This window comes from Lepus europaeus, chromosome 11, assembly GCF_033115175.1.
Source record: "Lepus europaeus isolate LE1 chromosome 11, mLepTim1.pri, whole genome shotgun sequence".
Lineage (NCBI taxonomy): Eukaryota > Metazoa > Chordata > Mammalia > Lagomorpha > Leporidae > Lepus > Lepus europaeus.
Window position 1 is genome coordinate 80,586,521 of NC_084837.1, and position 24,005 is coordinate 80,610,525.

At 44.7% G+C, this 24,005-nt stretch overlaps 2 protein-coding genes across 11 annotated transcripts in view; one reads left to right on the top strand and one right to left on the bottom strand.

The window, feature by feature from the left end:
- Positions 1 to 9,871, bottom strand: part of SLTM (SAFB like transcription modulator) — a 50,265-nt gene extending 40,394 nt beyond the window's left edge. For 3 of the 4 annotated variants that reach the window (XM_062206014.1, XM_062206011.1, XM_062206010.1), the window contains exons 1-2: positions 9,654 to 9,870; positions 8,531 to 8,618 (exon numbers count right to left, since the gene is read on the bottom strand). In XM_062206014.1, coding sequence (XP_062061998.1) covers positions 8,531 to 8,618; positions 9,654 to 9,815 — 250 coding nt within the window. In that variant the 5' untranslated portion in view covers positions 9,816 to 9,870. Of the gene's footprint in view, positions 1 to 8,530; positions 8,619 to 9,653 lie in introns of all 4 variants that reach the window. The other variant, XM_062206013.1, reaches the window with a different exon arrangement.
- A 261-nt stretch (positions 9,872 to 10,132) lies between these two features.
- RNF111 (ring finger protein 111) overlaps positions 10,133 to 24,005 on the top strand; it is a 142,857-nt gene continuing 128,984 nt past the window's right edge. For 3 of the 7 annotated variants that reach the window (XM_062206020.1, XM_062206021.1, XM_062206030.1), the window contains exon 1: positions 10,133 to 10,676. The gene's annotated coding sequence lies outside the window, so the exon portion shown is untranslated. The remainder of the gene's footprint in view (positions 10,677 to 24,005) is intronic. The other 4 variants (XM_062206025.1, XM_062206026.1, XM_062206024.1 and 1 more) reach the window with 3 other exon arrangements.

The following is a 24,005-nucleotide window of genomic DNA, read 5'->3' on the forward strand; positions in this document are numbered from 1 at the left end:
GACACCAAACTGCAATGCTTTGAGGAACGAAAACAAAAAATAAATTGAGTATTAAACATGATCTGAAAAATAAATTTTTAAAAGTTAGGGGCCCGCACTGTGCTGTGGTGGGTAAAGCAGCCACCTAAGTGCCGGCAGCCAATATAGGTGCTGGTTGAGTCCGGGCTGCTCCACTTCCCATCCAGCTCTCTGCTATGGCCCGGGAGAGCAACAGAAGATGGCCCAAGTCCTTGAGCCCTGCCTCGACCCGCGTGGGAGACCAGGAAGAAGCTCCAGGCGCCTGGCTTCAGATAGGCCCAGCTCTCACTGTTGCAGCCATCTGTGGAATGAACCAGTGGAAGGAGGACCTCTCTCTCTCTGCCTCTGCCTCTCTGTAACTCTGCCTTTCAAATAAATAAATAAATAAATCTTGTAAAAATTATTTTAAAAGTTACCTCAGTAGCTTCTGAAATAGTATCTCACTACCAATTGCAGAAATATTTGTGCAATGATACAATGCATATCACATCAAAGGGGATCAATTTACAAATAGTCTACAATCTTCAAAAAAATCTACGAATAGCCTCCCTAGGCCACCAAATGTTTTAAAACTTTTCAGTTTTTAGAACTCTTTGTGTTTCAGAAAAGTGAATAGTGGGTTTTGATCACAAGATGGTTTCTTCCTCCAAAGGCAAGTCAGTCTTACGAAGGCCTGCAGTTTCCGTTTTTGAGAAACACTTCCAAGCCATAAACAAAACTCTCTTAACAAGTAAATTTTAAAGTAATTTTGCCAAAATACTTCGTGACTGAGTAACTTCTCCCCTTGAACATTCACAGACGTTGCTATGAGATGCACGAACTGTTGAGTCACGGGCTTTCTGCTGCACACGAGGGAAGAGTCGGAGGGTACGCCAAAGTGAACAGCATTACTGTTTCTAGCAACAGCCACTCTCCAACTGCACACAGTATCTTAAATAACCATCGGCTATGCCTTATGTTGATTGCTCGCATGTGTTTAACTTCTCTTCTGGTAAACTGGTGTTTTAGCAATGAACTCATTTTTCTAAAAGGCCTTGGACATTGACTCAAACACAACAGTCATCTAACAGGTTACTTTTATTTTTGAAAAATTGCAATAAATTCACATCTATTATAATAAATTTGGAAAATACAAAAACTGTTGTTTTCTTAACATCTCTTAATTCGTCATCCAAATATAACCAGAATAAACATTTCTGGCATACAAACATATACACATGTAAGATTTTAAAGAATAGCAAAAACTTAACTGGATTCACAAGAGGTCACATTTATAAATAAACAGATTAAAATTGTTTTATCAATAAAAAGAACTTCTGCTTAACTTAGCACTGTTGTGAGAATCAAAAACTAAAGTATATTAAACTAGTTGGAAACTGATTAGTGCAAAGAGAGATGAATGAAAATGATGCTAAATTTAAACGTTAGGGCAGTCACCAGTAACTCCTGCTGCACATGAGAGTCACCCAGGCAGCTTCCAGAAAATACTGATACCCAGGGTCCCCAAAAGAACAACAGAACCCAAATCTCTAGGGGAACAAAGCTTGCTATCTATATTTTAAAAACTCAAATAACTCTGCTGCAGATTGCTGACTGCCAACCACTGACATAACTGAGTGTAGCTAAAGCTAGAAAGAGAGGACTACAGGAGCAAAGTTATTTTCCAGACTAGAAAAAATCTGCACATCTTCTTTTAACAACACCACATACAGTGTGAACCTATTCTAGTTGTTGAAGGGGGGCAATCCTTAAACATCATATTTTTGTCCTGGGGTGGGCATTTGGTGCGGTGGTTAATGCACCATTTGAGATGCATAAATCTCATCTGAGTTAGAGTCCTGGCTGTGCTTCAACTCAAGTTGCAGCTTTCTGCTAATGGGCTCGCTGGGAGACAGCAGGGGGTAGCTCACACAGCTGAGCTTCTGCCACCCATGTGGGAGATCCAGACTAAGTTCCAGACTTCAGGTGTTGGAGACACCACTCTAGCTGTTTGTCTCTTTCTGCCTCTCAAATTAATTATTATTATTTTTTAAAAAACCTCTTCCTACACACATTGCTACATACCTTATCAACAAAATGCTCCCTATGACAAATTCAGAGTGTTGGGAATATGGATGATTTTCACTTTTTTGTACTTTTCTGGATTACCTAAATTTTCTAATGAAAATCTTCCCTTTAACAGTTGGAAAACAATACTGTAAAACCAGAATATAAACTACTATTCGAGGGTAGTAGGGTTGCCGTGTGAGGTTACTCAGACTGTAGAGTTTATTTTTTTATTTTTATTTTTTTTCTTTTTTGACAGGCAGAGTGGATAGTGAGAGAGAGAGAGACAGAGAGAAAGGTCTTCCTTTTTGCCGCTGGTTCACCCTGCAATGGCCGCTGCGGCCGGCGCATTGTGCTGATCCAAAGCCAGCAGCCAGGTGCTTCTCCTGGTCTCCCATGCGGGTACAGGGCCCAAGCACTTGGGCCATCCTCCACTGCCTTCCCAGGCCATAGCAGAGAGCTGGCCTGGAAGAGGGGCAACCGGGATAGAATCCAGAGCCCCAACCGGGACTAGAACCCGGTGTGCTGGTGCCACAAGGCGGAGGATTAGCCTGTTAAGCCACGGCGCCAGCCAAGACTGTACAGTTTATGACATGAACAGTTAACCCCTGTAATTGCACAACACTAAGGCCCTTTTACTGTAATGTCAATAGTTGATTAAATAAATTGATAATTTCTACCCTTAAACTCTAAACCACTGTTCAAACTCTTTGTTAAAGTTTTTTTCTGATGCAACTAATAATGATGACTTTTTTTTCCCTTCAATTCATGCACAATTCACACTTTATTTTACCTGGGCTCATTGAAAAGACAAGTTTCTGAAACCTGGAGTTTTCTACTAATTGAGAACACCTAGATGACCAACTTGGAAGATGCATCCTATCTTAAAATACTGTATAAGAAAATTCTTCCTAACACCCCACCAGGATCCCTGACACACACCACGTCTGACAAGATTCATAGCTGAAAAAGGACAGGAGTGCTCTGGTGATCAACATTATCCACTGAATACAACTGTGAAGGCAAATGAAGGTTTTAACAGCTAAGACAAAAAGGCTGGCCTTGTGAAGAAAATGATATTTACAACCTCGAGGCTGGGCAATATTCCAATGAAGAATAGGAGACCTTCCAACAAAGCAACAACTTGGTAGAGAATAACAGCATTAAGCAAGGATTCCTGTATTCTGCAAGTAAGCATACCCTTTACCCATCATTATGTAAGGAGAAGTCACTAGTGCCCTTGAGAGAGCAACTTAAAAACAGTGTTTGGAAGACAGTAAAGACTCTTAGTCCCCCCATGTATGAGCTTCCTACAAAGAACAGGCACCAAGAGACTTTTTAAAAAGCAGTCATTAAGAAAGCCAACAAATGGCCCTAAGTATTCATTCAACACATCGTTCATGAGTACCTAGAATGTGCCATGCTGTATACCAGCCATCACAAAGAAAGAGGTACAGAAAAGATCACCTGCGGGCCCTAATGAGCTTTCAGTCTGGTGGGCACTCAAGGTATATCCAGCACAATTCCATACCCAAGAGTACCATAATTCTCAGTAGCAAGCTCCTTACCAGCTAAACATACTGCAATCTGAAAAGGAGGGGGAGTCAAAAATGAGTATTACACTGTCATTGTGTATTATATAAAATGTGCTTTATATGGCTGATTTCTATATTGTCCTATTTGATTCACACATAAACTTTAAAAAGCTTTACAGAGTAATGTGTAATTATAAATATATTATTTGCCACAAAAATTAGACATCAGCTGTTTGGTCAAAACTGTAACCTCAAATAATACTTGTATCAATAAGGGAAAAAAATCAATTTTTATATAGGAGTTTTAATCTATATAAAGCCTAGATGAGATTACAAAATTAATCTCAACATCAGTAAGTACAGTATTATTAAACGTAATTCTGAATACTTCCTATTAACTAAATACTTTTGCTGAAGTTTAGAGGTGACCTTAAAAGGTTAAAAATCTCAAAGAAAAGAAGCCATTGTTAGGTGAACCAAAGGACTGAATCTATCATCTCTTAAACAAGTAATGAGTTAGCTCTACCAGTCTAACCACTTTCTTAACACACACCCAAATAATATGACACTAAATCTCAATGGGCGAAGCTTTTGTCTAGGTTATTTATTAACAACTTCGTAACAGAAAGACTGTGAAAAAACACAGAAGGGAAAAGCAATCTAAAATACAAATTATTGTACCATATTAACTATGTAAACAAATTTATAAAGTACCCACTATAACATTATCAACATTCATTGCAAGTTGGTGCTCATAACTGCATCTTTAAAAAATAATTCTATGAGAATATAGTTCTTTTTCCTCTGTCTAAACACAATAATTTTAAAACAGTTAAAATAGTTACCTTACATTTATACAATAAGCATGTTGCACCTAAGTGATTTTTCCAGACCCATGGAGCTTGTCTCTATTTATTTATCTCCATCTACTTGAAAGGTAGAGACAGAGAGACAGACAGAAATTGATCATGCCATGATTCCCCTCCTCTTCTGCAAATGCCCATAAAACCCACAGCTGAGTTAGGATGAAGCCAGGAGCCTGTTGCCTGGTGCCAAAGCTCCATCTGTGTTTCCCACATAGGTGCATAGACCCAGGAACGTAAGCCATCATCTGCTGCCTCTCAGGATACATCAGCAAAAATGCAGGACCAGACCTGGAATAGCTAGGACTGTAACTGGCACTCCAAAGAGGGATGCAGGAGTCCCAAGCTGTACCTCAACTCATGGGGCCACAACACCCACTCCTCTCTCTCTCAATGATCTTTTTTATCTGTTTGACAGAGTTACAGAGAAAGGGAAAGACAGAAAGAGAGATCTTCCACCCTCTGGTTCACAACCCAGATGGCCACAAAAACCAGGGCTGAGCCAGGCTGAAGCCAGGAGCCAGAAGCTTCATCAGGGTCTCCCTCAAGTGTGCAGGGGCCCAAGCACTTGGGCTATTTTCTGCTGCTTTAAGCCAGGCAATTATAGGAAGCTGGATCAGAAGTCGAGCAGCCAGGATCCATACGGGATGCCAGGTTGTAGCAGCAGCTTTACCTACCACATCACGACGCCCCACCCCCAGCCCCGCTTTTTTAAATTTAACTTTTACTAGCTATTTTAAGATTACAAGAATTATTACTTTCCTGACAAGCCGTGATCTTATATCTTACTGGTCTACCTAACTGCTTCTCTCATATATATACACACATTACCGATTCATTTATTTGAAAGTCAGAGTTAAGAGAGAGATCTTCCACCCACTCGTTCACTCCCCAAACAGCCCCAAAAGCTGAGGCCAGGCAGTCCAAAGTTAGGAGCTTCCTCCAGATCTCCCTCATGGGTATAGGGGCCCAGTCACTTCCGTCATCCTCCACTGCTTTCCCAGGCAGGGAGCTAGAATCAAAGTAACAGCACCACAGGTAGCCCCTACCTGATTACTTTTAAGTAATCCCTTTCTTTGCCCCTTTTGTTTTCTAATAATTGGTCAGAAGAATAAATATATTGCTTGGGGGCCTATGAGTTTCCCTGTTTCTTCTTTGTATATCTGTCTAAGGTGAACAGAAAGCAATTTTCTTCTTACTCCTAGCTATATACAATTGTTAAATTTCAGAGCTAAAAGAGCCTATGGATGAACAAGTAAAATTTCCAAGTTTACAAAAGAAGAAACAGACTCATTGAAGAAAAAGTGACATGACCAAGAGGGAATTATGTTCAAGGTTAATACCACTAATTAATATATATTTGGCAAAAAGAACTTAATGGGGGTAATTCAGCAAGCAGACTGAAACACTGACATCACATTAAAACATCAGTTAACTTCTTATATCCTTGGTTTTAAAGCTACATTAATTATCAACATGTTAGCAACTTTCCCTTATACAAATTTGATTTCTAAAAATTATTTTAACTTAATTTAAAAATAATCTTACCCATAGCATTTTAACAGCAAATTAACATAAACTAGGTTCTGAGTTGGGGGCTTACATTCTATTCTTTGTAATTCACAGGACTTTCAGGACAGTGATCCTGGGAACTGAAGACTAGAGCTATGTACAATGGAAGTCCTAGACCGAAGTTCATGAAGTACTCACAAATGATAAAACATTACAACTTCTAACTAAAGATCGTAAGACATAGAACATCAGAGTTATAATCTTCAAGTAGCTCTGAAATCCATATTTAAAAAGTTAATGTACTTAAATATACTGAAAAGTTCCTTACAATTTTATATTGTTCAAACTTTTTTTTTTTTTTTTTTTTGACAGGTATTGACAGGTAGAGTGGACAGTGAGAGGAGAGAGACAGAAAGTTCTTCTTTTTTGCCGTTGGTTCACCCTCCAATGGCTGCCGCGGCTGGCGCACTGCGCTGATCAGAAGCCAGCAGCCAGGTGCTGCTCCTGGTCTCCCATGCGGGTGCAGGGCCCAAGCACTTGGGCCATCCTCCACTGCACTCCCGGGCCACAGCAGAGAGCTGGCCTGGAAGAGGGGCAACCGGGACAGAATCCGGTGCCCCGACCAGGACTAGAACCCGGTGTGCTGGCGCCGCAAGGCGGAGGATTAGTCTATTGAGCTGCGGTGCCAGCCCAAACTATTTCTAAGGGTAAGATAAATGACATTCTTAATCGAAACTGAAAAAGGGATATAAAGAAATTAAAAAGGTTAGAGCTGAATAAAATCAAATGAAGTTTACTCTAAATGCTAAAATCATTAAGTCAACTGAAATAAATTAAAACCATAATTAAAACAGCATCTATCAAATTACTGATATGAATTTAAACTACTAAGAGAAACACAGTTAATTCCTGTTATACTTATTCCAGAATTTTTTATGCTTCCCTGTTTCAAAAGAGCCTCTGGTCTGTAAACAAAAGGATCTCTAAAAACAGGGAACTATCTCTAGAAGTGAAACAAATTAATCTCTCCAAGTTATACACTGAGTCAGAATTACAGTAAAAGTTACAGCCCTTCATGATAGCTTTGTTACTTTTCTAAAGATCTTCTCTGCCTCACCATTCCCCTCTCACCAAGGAGTGCTTCTTAGCCATTTTTGATATCCTTCCATACATACTGAAGACTCAGCCAGCGAAGAGTACTGGCTTAATCCGGATACCCAGTGCTTCAGATCAAAATGTAATATTCCCTTCAAGAGTAAGCCACTCAATCACATTATTCTGGTTGCAATCACTTGGTGGCTGGAGTGGCATCTGGATCACTTAACGTGGTAAAGAAAGATTACCAAGCCGGCGCCGTGGCTCAACAGGCTAATCCTCCGCCTTGCGGCGCCGGCACACCGGGTTCTAGTCCCGGTCGGGGCACCGATCCTGTCCCGGTTGCCCCTCTTCCAGGCCAGCTCTCTGCTGTGGCCAGGGAGTGCAGTGGAGGATGGCCCAAGTGCTTGGGTCCTGCACCCCATGGGAGACCAGGAGAAGCACCTGGCTCCTGCCATCGGAACAGCGCGGTGCGCCGGCCGCAGCGCGCTACCGCGGCGGCCATTGGAGGGTGAACCAACGGCAAAAGGAAGACCTTTCTCTCTGTCTCTCTCTCACTGTCCACTCTGCCTGTCAAAAAAAAAAAAAAAAAAAAAAGATTACCAAAAGAATGCCACAGTTGTCTATGATATATTCTGTATGGAAACTACACAGGTACTAGGGTCCAGAGACATCAAGCCCACCCTTGGCCACGGCCCAATAAAAGAGGGAGAGAGAGCAATTTGCCAGTATTCAAATCAAGATTTCACTCACCAGATGTTTTTTAAAAACCTAAATCCCATTTATATTAATACAAGGTTTGCTTTAAGCCATTTCTAGCTAGTCACGAAATCATCACATCCTAGAAATATTCACTCTGGCCTGGCTAACAAGTTATCAAGTAAAAATGTTTACCATCCCTATAACTTAACTTTTTCTTTTTTAAAGCTAATCAATCATGGATTTCCCCTACCTTATGAGTGTGACTGGTGAGTTTTGAATTTCACTGAAAATTAGAAGTATGATGGCATAAACACAAATTAAGTCCACCAAGTCAAACAAAATAAGAAACATAAAGGTTATAGATTTTTAATATACTAGAGAAAATAGCAAGGAGCCAAGGTGAAAGATTCGGTAGGAATTCCATCAATACTCTGCCAATTGTGGGGCAAGGGAGACATGTATTAAACTGTATTTTCAGGTCTTCACACTATGAAGTATCATTATGCAACTTGACTTTGTAATTTTTTCAGAAGCAATAAACAACTGCTCTCACTTTCTGGTCTGCTTCAGCCAAATCTTAAGGGCTACAAGTTTTCCAGAGCCTGGCAACAGTAACTTTTCTTCCTTGACCCAAGAAGGCAGAGTGCCAGAGGGAAATAGCAAAGAGTAGCACTATATAAACAGGGCAAGTGGCACAAGAGCAGAGGCAAGTTATATAACCAAAATATATTTTAAAATATGTTCATAACTCGTAACAACCTTTGCCTTTGGTTGGTTTCTTGTTTGGAGTATCAGTTGAAACAGTTAATTCAATATTATCTGGATCGCCTCCTTCCTCTTCAATAGCCTACATTAGAAAGAGAAGTTAATATGCTACACAGTCTATCTAAACTTATTTTATAAAAACGAAATGAAAAAAAAATTAGCAAACCTCAAGCCTCAAGACATTAGAATTGCCAGTCATTTCATAAACCGACTTCAAAAAAACAAACAAACAAAAAGGGCAATTAAACTACGCGAGAGAGAAACTTTCGGGGGGAGGGGTAACAAATCGTTAGGTATCAAAATCACACGGAGCTTTAAATTCTACCGAGTTGACAATTAAATGTCATGCCGAACAAAAATCTAAATACGCTCTACTGCGGAAAAGGTGCTAGCTACTGAAGTAAATAACTAAGGAGTGTTCCTAATTTCCATAACGCAAACTGACTGCTCTTCTACTACTGTTCCAACGCTCACTCAAATAAACCAGAAAGCTAGCCAGGGCAGAAAAAGCAGATCACTACGCTGATGCAAAAACTAAAAACCCAGTAGAAAACAAAACCTCTCTCTCACCCACCCATCAGCTCCCACTACCAGTCCCCCTCCCCCAGAAGGGGAGAAAACGGTTGGGCACAATTAAACGGTAACTTCGCAGAAGTCACCGAAGTAACCATTCCCTCCGAGGCCAAGAAGTGCACGCGCTCACCATGGCTCACGGCTGGGGACCCAGCGACCCCCAGGTCTCCACGACCGCCCTTGGGAGGCCGCGCCGGCCAGCCGTAGCCTCCGCAGCCTGGCGGGGACGTCCCGGGGGAGGCGGGGACGCGCTCGGCTGCGGCGGTCGGTCCCGGGCGGCTCGCGGGCCCCCGGCGAGCCAGGCCCGGCCCGGCCCGGCCCGGCCCAGCGCGCGGGGGCGGGGGCGCCGCGGCAGGGTCCTCGCCCTGCACACGCGCGCGCGCACACACACACACACGCGCGCGCGCGCGCGGCCGCCGCCCGGGACCCCCTCGCCGCTCCGCCCCGTGGCTCCCGGCGGCTGCGGGCGGCCGGGCGGCTGCGGCGGAGACGGGGCGCCGAGACGCGGCCTAGGCTCGCCCTCGCGGACCACGCCGGGTCTCACCTGCTTGAGTCGGGAAACGAGCACCGTCTTGACGCCAGTGATGTCTAAGTTCCGCCGCTTCAGCTCGGACTTAAGATCGATGACCCGCAGATCGGTGATCTTTTTACCTTCCGCCTGACCTGAGGCGGCCGAGGCTGCCACAGCACCGGCGGCGGCAGCCATCTTAGGAGAGCGTAGCGAGCGGGCTGCAGGGCGGCGGCAGCAGCGCCAACTTCCACCCGGGCCTCGGCGGCCGGCGGCGCCGCACAGCGCTGCGCACAATGAGCCGCTAGCCCCGCCCCCGGTCCGCCACCCCGGCGCAACCTGCAGCCGCAGCCAGCACCCGGATGACGGGCGCGCGTGCGCACTGCGCGGGGAGGGGCGGCCGGCGCGTTCGGCCGCGGCCACCTGGGCGCTGCGACCCTCTTGCGTGGGCCGGGAGGTCAGGCTCGTCTAACCGCGCCAACGGCCGCCGCACCGCCGTTCCCCGCCGCCGGGCGAGGCATCTTCCTGCAGCGTCTCGAGTCTTGAGCCGGAACGAGGTGTTGGGCACTACCCCGCGTTCAAAGTTCACGCGTGCCCCAAAGGGGCGTGTGCGCGCCCTGAACCATTCCCAGGGAAACGCTTGGTCAGCCCTGCTGAGTAATCGAAAACAAAGGTGGCCAGTGTGCACGCACGAGCTAGGGTCCCCGGCTCCACGCAAAAGGCCTCCACGGAGCCCAAAGAACAGGAAGGGCCGGCCTGGGTGACATGTCCCGCTGTCTGGCCCGGGCAGTTCCGCCTGCAGCCCACCCAAGCGCACTTGGCTCTAGGGTTGCCCTGGCTCGCTTGAAAAACAGGAAAATCCACTCTCCGTGTTGGCCCCGGTCTGCCATCCTTCGCAGGGGACCTGCAGGTTCGACACGAAGTTATTCCCTGACTGAGAACATCCGTTTTTAAATTCTGTCAGAGGCTGTGTGCACGGTTTCGCCCACCCCTCCCTTCCCCCAAAACTTGGATTCCGAGATCACTGACCATCTTCTTAAGGAGGACCGGCCTGTACAAGTGAGTACCTATCGACAGCGTTAGCCAGCGTTGTTAATCATCAAAGCAGACGCATTTATAGAACCAAACCATAAATTCGGTAAACTGAGTAGGATGCACAATTAAGTATACTTGCATGTCCTGGTTTTGCAACTTGAATTGATGAGGCCTGACTTATTTAAGGTTGCTTTTTTCTGATTGACTAACGAGTTCCAAAGGAGGAAGCCTGGGCGTTCTAAAATAATACTTGACATTTGGGTAGTTCTTTTAGGGCGAAGGAGGCATTCTGACATACAATAACCCCCTTAATCCTTCCCAAGTCTGGCAGGAAAATCTCTGTGAGGCTTAGAGAGATTAAATGACTTGTCCGTGTTCACACAGCTGGTGTGTGGCAGAGCTATGCTCAAATCCAGTCCTCCTGATTCCAAATCCAGCTCTGTCTGCTACAACGTTGGTTTCACAGTCACAGTGTTTTAGAATTCAAAAGCTCCGTAGAAATCTTCTAACGCAATCCTCTCCTTTTTTATAGGAGAAGATCTTAAGGGATTTGACTAGGGACCCACAGCTAATTATTGGCTACATTTACTCTAAATCTCAGATTTCTTCCCAGAGTCTTCCCACTCAGCCACTCTTCTCCCATCTTCTGTAGACACATTTTTCTTTTTTTAAAGATGTATTTATTTGAAAGGCCGAGTTAGAGAGAAAGAGAGAGAGAGAGACAGAATCTTCCATATACTGGTTCACTCTCCAGATGGCTGCAACAGCCAGAGCTGCGCCAATATGGAGCCAGGAGCCAGGAGCTTCTTCCCTGTCTCCCATATGGGTGCAGGGCCCCAAGCACTTGGACCATCTTCCGCTGCTTTCCCAGGTGCATTAGCAGGGAGCTGGATCGGAAGTGGAGCAGCTAGGACCTCAACCAGCACCCATATGTGATGCTGGTGTCGAAGGTGGCTAATTTACCAACTATGCCACGACGCTGGCCCCCTGTGAACACTTTTAAGAAGGGATTATGCTAACCAAAACTAACAGTATGATTGAAAATAAAAGGAAAAGAAAAGTAATAGAGTTTTAGAACAAAGATTACTGAAGGGGCCAGCACTGTGGCATAGCGGATAAAGCCACTGCTTGCAGTGCCGACATCCCATATGGGCAGCTCCTGGCTCCTACCTTCTGATCAACACAGCTCCAGCTGTTGCAGCCATCTGGGGAGTGAGCCAGCGGATGGAAGACCTCTCTCTCTCTGTCTCTGTATCTCTGCCTCTCTTTAACTTTGCCTTTCCAATAAATAAATAAATCTTTTAAAAAAGAGATTGCTGAGGGGACATAACAGCTAAGCTTTACATGTGATTGCTCTTAGAATAGTAGTGCCATTCTGTTTGGAATTTTTACTTGCAAGTGGTTAAGTGAAAAGCAAGAAAGCAAACATGGCAATAGGTTACCAAAGTAAGTGAAGCAAAATATTAATTATTATTGGAAACAAATGTTGCAAAATGTTAATTAGGAAATGTAGGGCTTTTTAAAAAATAAGGTTGAAGTTATTTACCATAACTTGGTTGAACATAACAATTCTTCTATTTTTTTATAATAGGGAAAAATAAAATGGAGAGAGGACATCACTTTTCACATGCAGGATATTTAATTTTGTCATTTAACCTATGATTCTTGTTTCAAAATTACCTAAAGTAACTTACTAGTTAATGAATATTTCTTTAGTACAATATAATGTTTCAGATACATTTAGGTGAAGGAACATGATAATTTTTCTCAAGATTCAGTTTATTATTTGGATATTTAATTTTTCCTAAAGCTAGTAGAGCTATCTCCCATTCTTCACCAACGTCCTGGACCATGTTGTGGACAAAACAAAGCTCTGAGCTGCTCCAGTCATGCTTATCTTTTTATATGCACTCATGTTTGTATACCAGGAACTTCAGAAAGTTCACAGAAAATTTGCCTTGTCTTTTTTTTTTATTTTTATTTTTTATTTATTTGACAGAGTTATAGACAGGGAGAGAGAGAGAGGAAGGTCTTCCTTCCTTTGGTTCACTCCCCAGATGGCCACTACAGCCAGCGCTGTGCCGATCCGAAGCCAGGAGCCAGATGCTTCCTCCTGGTCTCCCAAGTGCTTGGGCCATCCTCCACTGCCCTCCCAGGCCACAGCACAGAGCTGGACGGGAAGAAGAGCAACTGGGACTGGAACCTGGTGCCCATATGGGATGCTGGCGCCGCAGGCAGAGGATTAACCAAGTGAGCCACGGCACCGGCCCTGCCTTGTCTTTTAATTCCACTTTTCATGAACGTTTTGGAGTCCCCTTGTTAATCTGCTAAAGAGTACTGCAAAAAAAAGTTACTGCTAACCTATGGTTTGTCTAGAGCCTCTTACCATTTATTTTTAGCATTTGGCACTTACTATGTTGGTTTCTTTCAACAAATATCTACTTAGTATTTAGTATCTTAAAGGCATCCCAAGTTCTAGGAAGATAATGATTGCCTTATTTATCTTGTTCATTGTTGTATGGATCCCTAGCATAGTGTGTGTGCAATAAATACTGATGGATTGAAGGAAAACAGAAACTCATTTGCCCTTCGGAGACTATACTCTGATGGCGAACTAAGACATTAATCAGTTATAAAAATACATGTAAACTTGCAACTGTGGCTAGTGCAATGTAAACAAGGAATATGGCACTAAGCCCATTATAAGAAAATTTTACTCTTGGGGATAGATAGAATGATCTTTATTTTATGGGCAAAAACCCTGATGTTAACACATGTCAGTAACTAGTCCAAGAGAATCAAGTTAATGAGTGGAAGACTCATTAACTGATTTGTGCCCCACATCCTTGCAACAGCCAGGGCTGGGCCAGGCCAAACCCAGGAACCCAGAACTCTATCTGGATCTCCCATGTGGGTTGCAGGGACTCCACCTGCTGCTTCCCACAGTGTGCATTTTAGCAGAAAGCTAGATTGAAGGCAGAGCGGGGACTCGTACCCAGGCACGCCAATATGGGATGTGTGTATCCCAACCAGCATCCGAACTGCTGTACCAATCATATTCCTTTAATTGTTTTGGAGAGACCTTAAAGTCTGCTTAAACTGTCTTCCTGTCCCTATCATTGTGCTTTATCCCTATCTCCAAATAGCTATTAAACCTTTCCTATCTTGAAACATCTTTACTTGAGCCAGCTATTTCCTTTTAGCAACAGTTGCATTATTGTGTTTTTCTCCTAATGGTAATGACAGAGCAGGTAGATCAGATTGATGGTGCTCCAAAGATAACAAAAATGCTCAGGGAAAAAACAAAACAAAAAAAACTTTTCAAAAAGCCATCAAAGAGGGGCCTGCGCCATGGCGTGGCAGGTAAGGCCGCCACCTGCAGTGCCGGCATCCCATATGGACGCCGGATCAAGACCTGGCTGCTCCACTTCCCACCCAGCTCTCTGCTATGGCCTGGGAAAGCAGTACAAGATGGCCCAATTCCTTGGGCCCCTGAACCCACATGGGAGATCCGGAAGAGGTTCCTGGCTCATGGCTTTGGATCGGTGCACCTCTGGCCATTGTGGCCAGTTGGGGAGTGAAACAGTGGATGTAAGACCTCTCTCTCTCTCTGCTTCTCCTTCTCTCTCTGTAAATCTGACTTTCAAATAAAATAAATAAATCTTTTTTTTTTAAAGCATCAAAGAACTAACAAGATAGTGAAAAATCACTGAGCTTAAGGCCTGTGCTGTAATATAGCAGGTTAAGCCTCTGCCTGCAACACTGGCATCCCATATGGGTATCACTTCCAATTCCAGCTGCTCTACTTCCAATCCAGCTTCCTGATAATGGTCTGGGAGAAGCAACAGAAGATGGCCCAAGTATTTGAACCCCTGTACCCATGTGGGAGACCTGGAAGAAGCTCCTGGCTCTTGGCTTTGGCCTGTCCCAGTCCTGGCCATTGTAGCCATCTGGGGAGTGGGCCAGTGGATGGAAGGTAAATCTCTCTCTCTCTCTCTCTCTTTCTCTTTCTCTCTCCTTTTGTTGCTCCCTCCCTCCCTCCCTCTCCTTCCCAACTCTGACCTTCAAATAAATAAATAAATAAATATTTAAATAAGAAAAATTACTGGGTCAAAATTTGAGAGAAGACTGGAATGTGGGAGATGAATGCAACATTTGGAGTAAAAGGAGATATTTGCTAATGCTACGAGGCAGGCAGTGGAGATATTATACACCAGTTTTGAGTGATTGGAGAGGCAAAAAGTTTAAGAGGAGAACTCCAGGTTCTGCCAAGGGAAAGGGATCATCCTAAGTTTAGTTTTGAGACTCTAAAGTAGTCCTCTTTAGACAAAAAGATGAACTTGAAGAAGGGAACCTTTGGCCAAATGAGACTGTGCTTACTGTCATGCTGATGACGTGAAGTTCTGTCGTAATACCTCTGTCATGTTGCTGGTACTGTGACCTGGCAGAAGCAAATGTAAATTATCCCTAAAGGAAAGCACAAAAACATTAGCTATGTCCACCAATGTTTCTAAATATTTTAAAAATCGCTGTGTCTGCCGGCACCACAGCTCACTAGGCTAATCCTCTGCCTGCGGCACTGGCACACCGGGTTCTTGTCCCGGTTGGGGCGCCGGTTCTGTCCCAGTTGCTCCTCTTCCAGTCCAGCTCTCTGCTGTGGCCCGGGAGTGCAGTGGAGGATGGCCCAAGTGCTTGGGCCCTGTACCTGCATGGGAGACCAGGAAGAAGCACCTGGCTCCTGGCTTCAGATTGGTGCAGTGCACCAATCGTGGCGGCCATTTTGTGGGTGAACCAATGGAAAAGGAAGACCTTTCTCTCTCTTTCTCTCTCACTGTCTAACTCTGCCTGTCCAAAAAAAAAAAAAAAAAAAAAATCGCTGTGTCTAACATCAGTCAAGTTCACAAAGAGCCAAAGATTCCATGAATGGAAACTAGCACAAACAGCAGAGGCCAGAGGGTTGGGCATTTGCCCCAGAGGTGCAGACACCACTTGGGCTTCCACCATCCCCTGTCAGAGTGCCTAGGTTCTAATCCTGGCTCCACCTCTGATCCAGCTTCCTGCTAATGCACACTGTGCAAGGTAGTATGTGATGACTCAGTTATGTGGGTCTCTGCTACGCATGTGGGAGACCTAAATGAATTTTGTGGCTGTCCCACCACTGGTGGTTGTGGGCATCTGGGGAGTTGACTGCTGGGGAAGGTTCTCTGTTTGTCTTTGGGCTTATGTTACTTTCAAATAAACTGGAAAAGAGAAGAAAACAAAAACAGACAAGAGATAGATCTTTGGTTTTCCAGAGAGTAGAATTACTGGATGCAGATTGTGAAAAAGCAAGCAATTAAATCTAAAATATGAAATTATATGGTGTCATTACCAGATTTTAGAAAGAATCACTGGAAATTCTAGAACTAAAAAATTAAATGAGCGACGGCTGTGGTGTAGCAGGTAAAACCACCGCTTGCAGTGCCAGCATCCCATATGGGCACCAGTTCGAGTCCCAGATGCTCCACTTCCATTCCAGCTCTCTGCTATGGCCTGGGAAAGCATTAGAAGATGGCCCAAGTCCTTGGCCCCTTACACCCATATGGGAGAACCAGAAGAAACTCCTGGCTCCTGGCTTTGGATCAGCGTAGCTCCGGCCATTGTGGCCATCTGGGTAGTGAACAAGCGGATGGAAGACCTCTCTCTCTCTCTCTCTCTGCTTCTCCTTCTCTCTGTGTAACTCTGACTTTCAAATAAATAAATAAATAAATAGGCCAGCGCCACGGCTCAAAAGGCTAATCCTCTGCCTGTGGCGCCAGCACACTGGGTTCTTGTCCCGGTCGAGTCGCCGGATTCTGTCCCAGTTGCTCCTTTTCCAGTCCACTTCTCTGCTGTGGCCCAGGAGTGCAGTGGAGGATGGCCCAAGTGCTTGGGCCCTGCACCCCATGGGAGACAAGGAGAAGCACCTGGCTCCTAGCTTCGGATCAGCGTGGCGTGCCGGCCACAGCAGCCATTGGAGGGTGAACCAACGGCAAAGAAGACCTTTCTCTCTGTCTCTCTCTCTCACTGTCCACTCTGCCTGTCAAAACAAAAAAAAATAAAAATAAAAATAAAAATAAATTTTTTTAAGCCGGCGCCGTGGCTCAACAGGCTAATCCTCCGCCTTGCGGCGCCGGCACACTGGGTTCTAGTCCCGGTCGGGGCACCGATCCTGTCCCGGTTGCCCCTCTTCCAGGCCAGCTCTCTGCTGTGGCCAGGGAGTGCAGTGGAGGATGGTCCAAGTCCTTGGGCCCTGCACCCCATGGGAGACCAGGAGAAGCACCTGGCTCCTGCCATCGGAACAGCGCGGTGTGCCGGCCGCAGCGCGCTACCGCGGCGGCCATTGGAGGGTGAACCAACGGCAAAAAAGGAAGACCTTTTTCTCTGTCTCTCTCTCACTGTCCACTCTGCCTGTCGAAAAAAAAAATCTTTTTAAAAATGAAATAAATAAAACTAAGAAATTGGTGAATAGGATTTTCTGTAGATTAGGCAAAACTGAAAAGAAAATTAGTGAGCTAGAAGATGGGTCAGAAGGAATTACCAAAAATAAATGAATGGAAGAGCAAAAAGGTGGGAAATACAGAAGAAAGAATATTAGCAAGGAAAGATATTTCAAACTCAAATTGAGAAATTTAAGAAAAATTTAATGAAAGGATTATTTACAAAGGTGTGGGTGGTGCTCAGAGAAAACACTTATGCTTGGAGTCACAACAGTGGAATCTGTTACTACCTCTAAGCCTGAATAGACAAAGAAGAACTAAGTACTAGAACATATGAGAGTGTTTCAAAAAGTTTACAGGGGCAGGTGCCGTGGCTCACTTGGTTGATCCTCCGCCTGCGGCGCCAGCATCCCATATGGGCACTGGGTTCTAGTCCCAGTTGCTCCTCTTCCAGTCCAGCTCTGTGCTGTGGCCTGGGAGTGCAGTGGAGGATGGCCCAAGTGCTTGGGCCCATGCACCCACATGAAAGACCAGGAGAAAGCACCTGGCTCCTGGCTTCGGATTGGCATAGTGCTGGCCGTGGTGGCCATTTGGGGAGTGAACCAACAGAAGGAAGACCTTTTTCTCTGTCTCTCACAATTTACAGAAAAATTGAATTATACGTTTATAAGGTGAGCTTTTGGTGCACTGATTGCAGCACCTCTTGGGTCTCATGCGTCCCATGTCAAAGTACCTGGGTTTAAGTTCTGCCTCTGCTTCCTGTTAATATGCACCCTGGGAGGCAGCAGGTGATGGTTCAAGGACTTAAGTTCCTGTCACCCATGTAGGATACCCAGACTGAGTCCCAGTCTCCTGGCTTTAGCCTGACCCAACCTCAGCTGTTGGAGGCATTTGAAGAGTGAACAGAGGGATAGAAGATCTTTCTCTGTCTCTGTTTCTCTGCCTTTCAAATAAAATAAAAATATAAAAAAGAATTTTAAAGGTAAGTTTATTTTCGGTGCAAAAATTTGAAATCCATAGTTTGTTTGTTTGTTTTTTTTATAATTTGCATTTTCTGTGAACTTTTGGAAGATTCCATCATAGGATAGACCTGTAGAGAAGCCACATGAGCGGCCCAAGGCTCCAACAGAGGGATACAGCCAAGGTTACTTCACAGTAGAGGAGAAGCCATGGAAGTGTTGGTAGCAATGAACGAACAGCCTCAGTCTTCTTCTACACTCTGATCTCCCACCAATGCTCCCACTGGCCAAACCAACTGAGATGAGAGTACAGAAAACAGTCCATTTGGTCCTTAAGTGCCTGCCCTTGGGACACAGAATAGAGGAACACGGGAAATACGCACTGTAGAGAGGAAGAGTCAGACAGGATGCAAAGAGAAGATCTGAACATCATTTCAATTGGATTTTCAGAAAGGAAAGAAAGGGTGGGGCAGAACCAATCTCTGAAGAGATAGATAGTGACTGAGGATGTTCCAAAATGTACGCAAGATACTGAATCAAAAATTCAAGAACTCCAACAAAGCCTGAGGAGGATACATTCTTAAAATCCCACCAAGACACATCATAGTGAAAGTACAGGAAATCAAAGAAAAAAAATCTTAAAGCAGAGCAAAAATTGGGTCACCTTCAAAGGAGCAAATATAAAATAGAATACTGATTTTTAGTAGTGAAGTGGAAAACAGAAAATAGACTTACATGTATTTAAATAAAATAATTGCTAATCTCAAGCAAAAGCTAAGATAATTAACCACAAGTAGATATGTACAAAAGGAAATACTAAATGGTATCTTAACCTTTTTTTAAAACATGTATTGATTTTATTTGAAAGGCAGAGCAACAGAGAGAGGGAGAGACAGACAAAGAAAGAGATCTGTTAGCTGTTAGCCACACAACAGCTAGGTCTGGGCCAGGCCAAAGCCAGGAGCACAAACTCCATCCAGGTCTCCCGTGTGCGTGGCAGGGATCCTAGTATTTTGACCATCTTCCACTGCTTTCCATTAGCAAGGAGACAGATCAGAAGCCAAGAAGCTCTGAAATGACATCACAAGCATGGGGCTTAACCCGCTGCATCACAATGCCAGCCATTAAATGGTATCTTTAGAAAGAAGGAAAATGATCCCAGAGAGAGAGAGGTGCATGTCATAACCTCTAGGGTAATCAATAATCAAATATTAAAAGAATATGTAACTTTCAAACTGATGGAAAAAAAAATTATCCTAAAGAGAACAAGACAGGCGATAAAAGGGACATAGATCTAGTGGTATAAAAGAAAGTATGTTATACTCAAACCGGTGCTCATATGGGATACTGGCACTGCAGATGGGGGCTTTAACCTGCTGCTCTACAGCACCGGCCTATTTGTGCATTTTTAAACACTCATGAACACTTAGAAAATTTGATCATATACTGCCTAAAGAACAAGTCTTGGGGCCGGCACTGTGGCGCAGTGGGTTAATGCCCTAACCTGAAGTGCCGGCATCCCATATGGGTGCTGGTTTGAGACACGGCTGCTCCACTTCTGATCCAGCTCTCTGCTATGGCCAGGGAAAGTAGTAGAGGATGGCCCAAGTCCTTGGCCCCCTGCACTCACATGGGAGACCCGGAAGAAGCTCCTGGCTCCTGGCTTTGGATTGGTGCAGCTCTGGCCACTATGGCCATTTGGGGAGTGAACTAGTGGATGAAAGACCTCTCTCTTTCTCTCTGCTTCTCCTCTCTTTGTGTAACTCTGACTTTCAAATAAATAAATTTTTAAAAGTCTCGATAATTTCAAATGACTCAATCTGAGTCACATTGCAATTTAACCAAAATTAAAAGGCAAAATGATAAATAGAAAACCATAATATGTTTGGAAATTAGTAAATACACTTAGAAATAAACTGAATATCAAGAAGAAATCACAATCATGAAAATAGAACATTTCACAATGTAGAGAAAACAGCTGAAGAGGTGTTTAAATGAAAATTTTTAGGATTAAATGCACTTATTAGGAAAGAAGAAAGATAGAAAGTAAGCCAAGTATCCATCTCATTAAGTTACAAAGAGTAGCAAGCCAAACCCAAATGAAGAAGGAAGCAGGAAAAGATAGGAGCAAAAATAAATGAAATACAAAATACAGATGTGACTGAGTGATCCACAGAGGCAAAAGCTGGTTCTTGGATAAATTTATAAAACCTAAAGACTGGTAACTGAAAGGAAAAAGAGAAGTATGTGTGTTGAAGAGAGTCTATATGGGATTCTCCAACAAGGCTTTATCAAGACTAGAGCATTTGTTCTCAGAATGCATTATTGGAATGTCAGCTTCATGCAAAGTATGGACCAACTGATATGGATATAGAAGTAAAGACATAGGATGTCCTAAAGGACTACACACAGTCTAATGAACAATCAAACCAGCATTTACAGTAGAATGTAAATACTCAACTATGGATGGACAGACTGGAGCTTTGGGCCCTAAAGTAAATTTGGGATATTCCCTACTGAAAGTGACTTCTAAGCTGAGTTTTTTATTTTTTTTATTTATTTTTTATTTATTTATTTTTTTATTTTTTGACAGGCAGAGTGGACAGTGACAGAGAGACAGAGAGAAAGGTCTTCCTTTTGCCGTTGGTTCACCCTCCAATGGCCGCCGCCGTAGGCGCGCTGCGGCCGGCGCACCGCGCTGATCCGAAGGCAGGAGCCAGGTGCTTCTCCTGGTCTCCCATGGGGTGCAGGGCCCAAGCACTTGGGCCATCCTCCACTGCACTCCCTGGTCACAGCAGAGAGCTGGCCTGGAAGAGGGGCAGCCGGGACAGAATCCAGTGCCCCGACTAGAACCCGGTGTGCCGGCGCCGCAAGGCAGAGGATTAGCCTAGTGAGCCGCAGCGCCGGCAAGCTGAGTTTTGAAGGATGAGAAGCGTGAAGGAAGTGAGGAAGTGTGAGGGAGCAGAAGATTCAACTGGGACAAGGTGATGTGAGAGTGTGTTGCAGTCAAGAAATTTCAAGTATGTAGCACAGGGAGAGGAGGGATGAGAGATAAGACTAGAGAGGGGCCAGCGCCATGGCTTAACAGGCTAATCCTCCACCTTGCGGCACCAGCACACCGGGTTCTAGTCCCGGTTGGGGCGCCGGATTCTATCCCGGTTGCCCCTCTTCCAGGCCAGCTCTCTGCTATGGCCTGGGAAGGCAGTGGAGGATGGCCCAAGTCCTTGGGCCCTGCACCCGCATGGGAGACCAGGAGAAGCACCTGGCTCCTGGCTTCGGATCAGCGCAATGTGCCGTCCACAGCGGCCATTGGAGGGTGAACCAACGGCAAAAAGGAAGACCTTTCTCTCTGTCTCTCTCTCACTATCCACTCTCCCTGTCAAAAAAAAAAAAAAAAAAAAAGACTAGAGAGGTAGCCTGGAGTTTCCCACATATGCTATCATCATAGAAAGGTGGCAGAGGGATCAGATAGGGAGCTCTTGGTATGTAAAGAATGAGGTGGAGTGGGAAAGGATGCATTACAGAAGTACAATCCAAGGATCTTCATCATCGGATGGATGTGGGGTCATGATATTCATTGAGATGCAGAACAGGTGGGGGGACAGATTCATGGTGAAGAAAGGATGAGAGTTGGGTTTAAAGTTAGGAACTTTAAGGATCAAGAATATGGCAGTAGAAAGTTTAAAAAGAGGGTGTAGAAGATGCCAAGGAGAAAAGAACAGTCAGGGAGAGAAATTCCGAGTTTCTTTCCCTATTCTTTTTTTTTTTTTAATTTTTTTATTTTATTTTATTTTATTTTTATTTTTTTGACAGGCAGAGTGGACAGAGAGAGAGAGAGAGAGACAGAGCGAAAGGTCTTCCTTTTGCCGTTGGTTCACCCTCCAATGGCCGCAGCGGTAGGCGCGCTGCGGCCGGCGCACCGCGCTGATCCGATGGCAGGAGCCAGGTGCTTCTCCTGGTCTCCCATGGGGTGCAGGGCCCAAGCACTTGGGCCATCCTCCACTGCACTCCCTGGCCACAGCAGAGAGCTGGCCTGGAAGAGGGGCAACCGGGACAGGATCGGTGCCCCGACCGGGACTAGAACCCGGTGTGCCGGCGCCGCAAGGCGGAGGATTAGCCTAGTGAGCCGCGGCGCCGGCTTCTTTCCCTATTCTTGTCTTGTTTTTTACAGTTATCCAAAAGAGGTGGTCTAGTATTGCTGTTTCTTCCTCACAGTTCTCCATTAACCCACCTTGGTGCAGCTCTGTCCCTACTATTGCCTTTAATTTACTCTTCCTGAACCCACCAATGACCTAGTACCTACTCAAGTGACTATATATTTTTATTTTAAGTTATCCTTTTCATGTGGAAAGCAGAGAATGGAGAAAGATCTTCCATCTGATGATTCACTCCCCAAATGCTCCCAAAAGCCAGAGTTGGGTCAGTTCAAACCCAGGAACCTGGAACTCCAGGTGGGTCTCCCACATGGGTGGCGGGGACCTAGCTACTTGAACCATCACCTACTGCCTCCCAGGATGCACATTAGCTGGAAGGTGGAATTGAAGGTGAAACTGGGACTCTAGCCTAGGCACCCCAAGATGGAATGCGGATGTCTCAGGTGGTGTCTTCACTGACACTCACTCACTCCTACTCTGTAATTCTTTATTATATTCTGTGTCCCTGCCAACCACCCCCTCAGCATTTGATATCAGTTATACTCCTTGATTGAATCGCCTTTCTCTCAATTTGTAGGATATCAGAATCTTCTGTTTCTACTTATCTCTGAATACACTGTTTTCCTTGTAGGTTGTCTTCTTTGCCCATCAACCAAATGTTACAAATTCCAGAGTTGTATGGTATATACTAAAGGTTAACTCAGAAAACACCCATTTGAATCCCCATTTTCCTCATCTATCATGAAGGCTGGAAAGATTCTTTGTCTTTTCTTGGAGTTAGGAATTTGGGGCCGATGCTGTGGCGCAGTGGGGTTAGTGCCCTGGCCTGAAGCGCCAGCATCCCATATGGGTGCCGGTTCAAGACCTGGCTGCTCCTCTTCCAATCCAGCTCTCTGGGTCGGAAGTAGGCCTGGGAAATCAGTAGAAGATGGCCCAAGTCCTTGGGTCCCTGCACCCACGTGGGAGACCCGGAAGAAGCTCCTGGCTCCTGGCTTTGGATCAGCACAGCTCTGGCCATTGTGGCCAGTTGGGGAGTGAACCATCAGAAGGAAAACCTCTCTCTCTCTCTGCCTCTCTTCTCTCTGTGTAACTCTGACTTTCAAGTAAATAATAATAATAATATAAAAAAGGAATTTCCACGTGACACAGTTTAAGACCATGAGGTATGGTAGAAATCCCCAGGAGAGAGTTTCCCTTTTCCATTAGAAAGACAGCCTAACAGAGGAAAGGGGTTTGTGCATCATCCTTCACTTTTCTGCTTTTTCTCACCTTGGACATGGATGTGAAGTTGGAACTGCAGCTGTGATCTTTGGATCTTGAGGAGAAACTCATGTGACAAAGGTGGTGTAGGAGGAAGACTAAGGTTACATGATGACACCCTTCAGCCATATCAGCAGTGAACTGCCCACTCCCAGTCTACTTGTTGCATGAGATTAAAAAAAAAACAAAAACAAAAAAACATAGGGTTTAAACTATCCTTAGCCAAGTTAAAATCCTGACTGGTGGAAGTTTGTGTTCTTGGATATTTTCCCCTTCCTTTTCCATTCCTCTACAGGGAGATCTTATTTACCATTGTGATTTTCTTTAAGATTTATTTATTAATTTGAAAGAGTTACACACATAGAGAAGGAGAGACAGAGAGAGGTCTTCCATCCGCTGGTTCACTCCCCAGTTGGCAGCAATGGCTGGAGTTGTGCTGATCTGAAGCAAGGACCCAGGAGCTCGTTCTGGGTCTCCTACACATGTGTAGGGACCCAAGGCCTTGGGCCATTTTCTACTGCT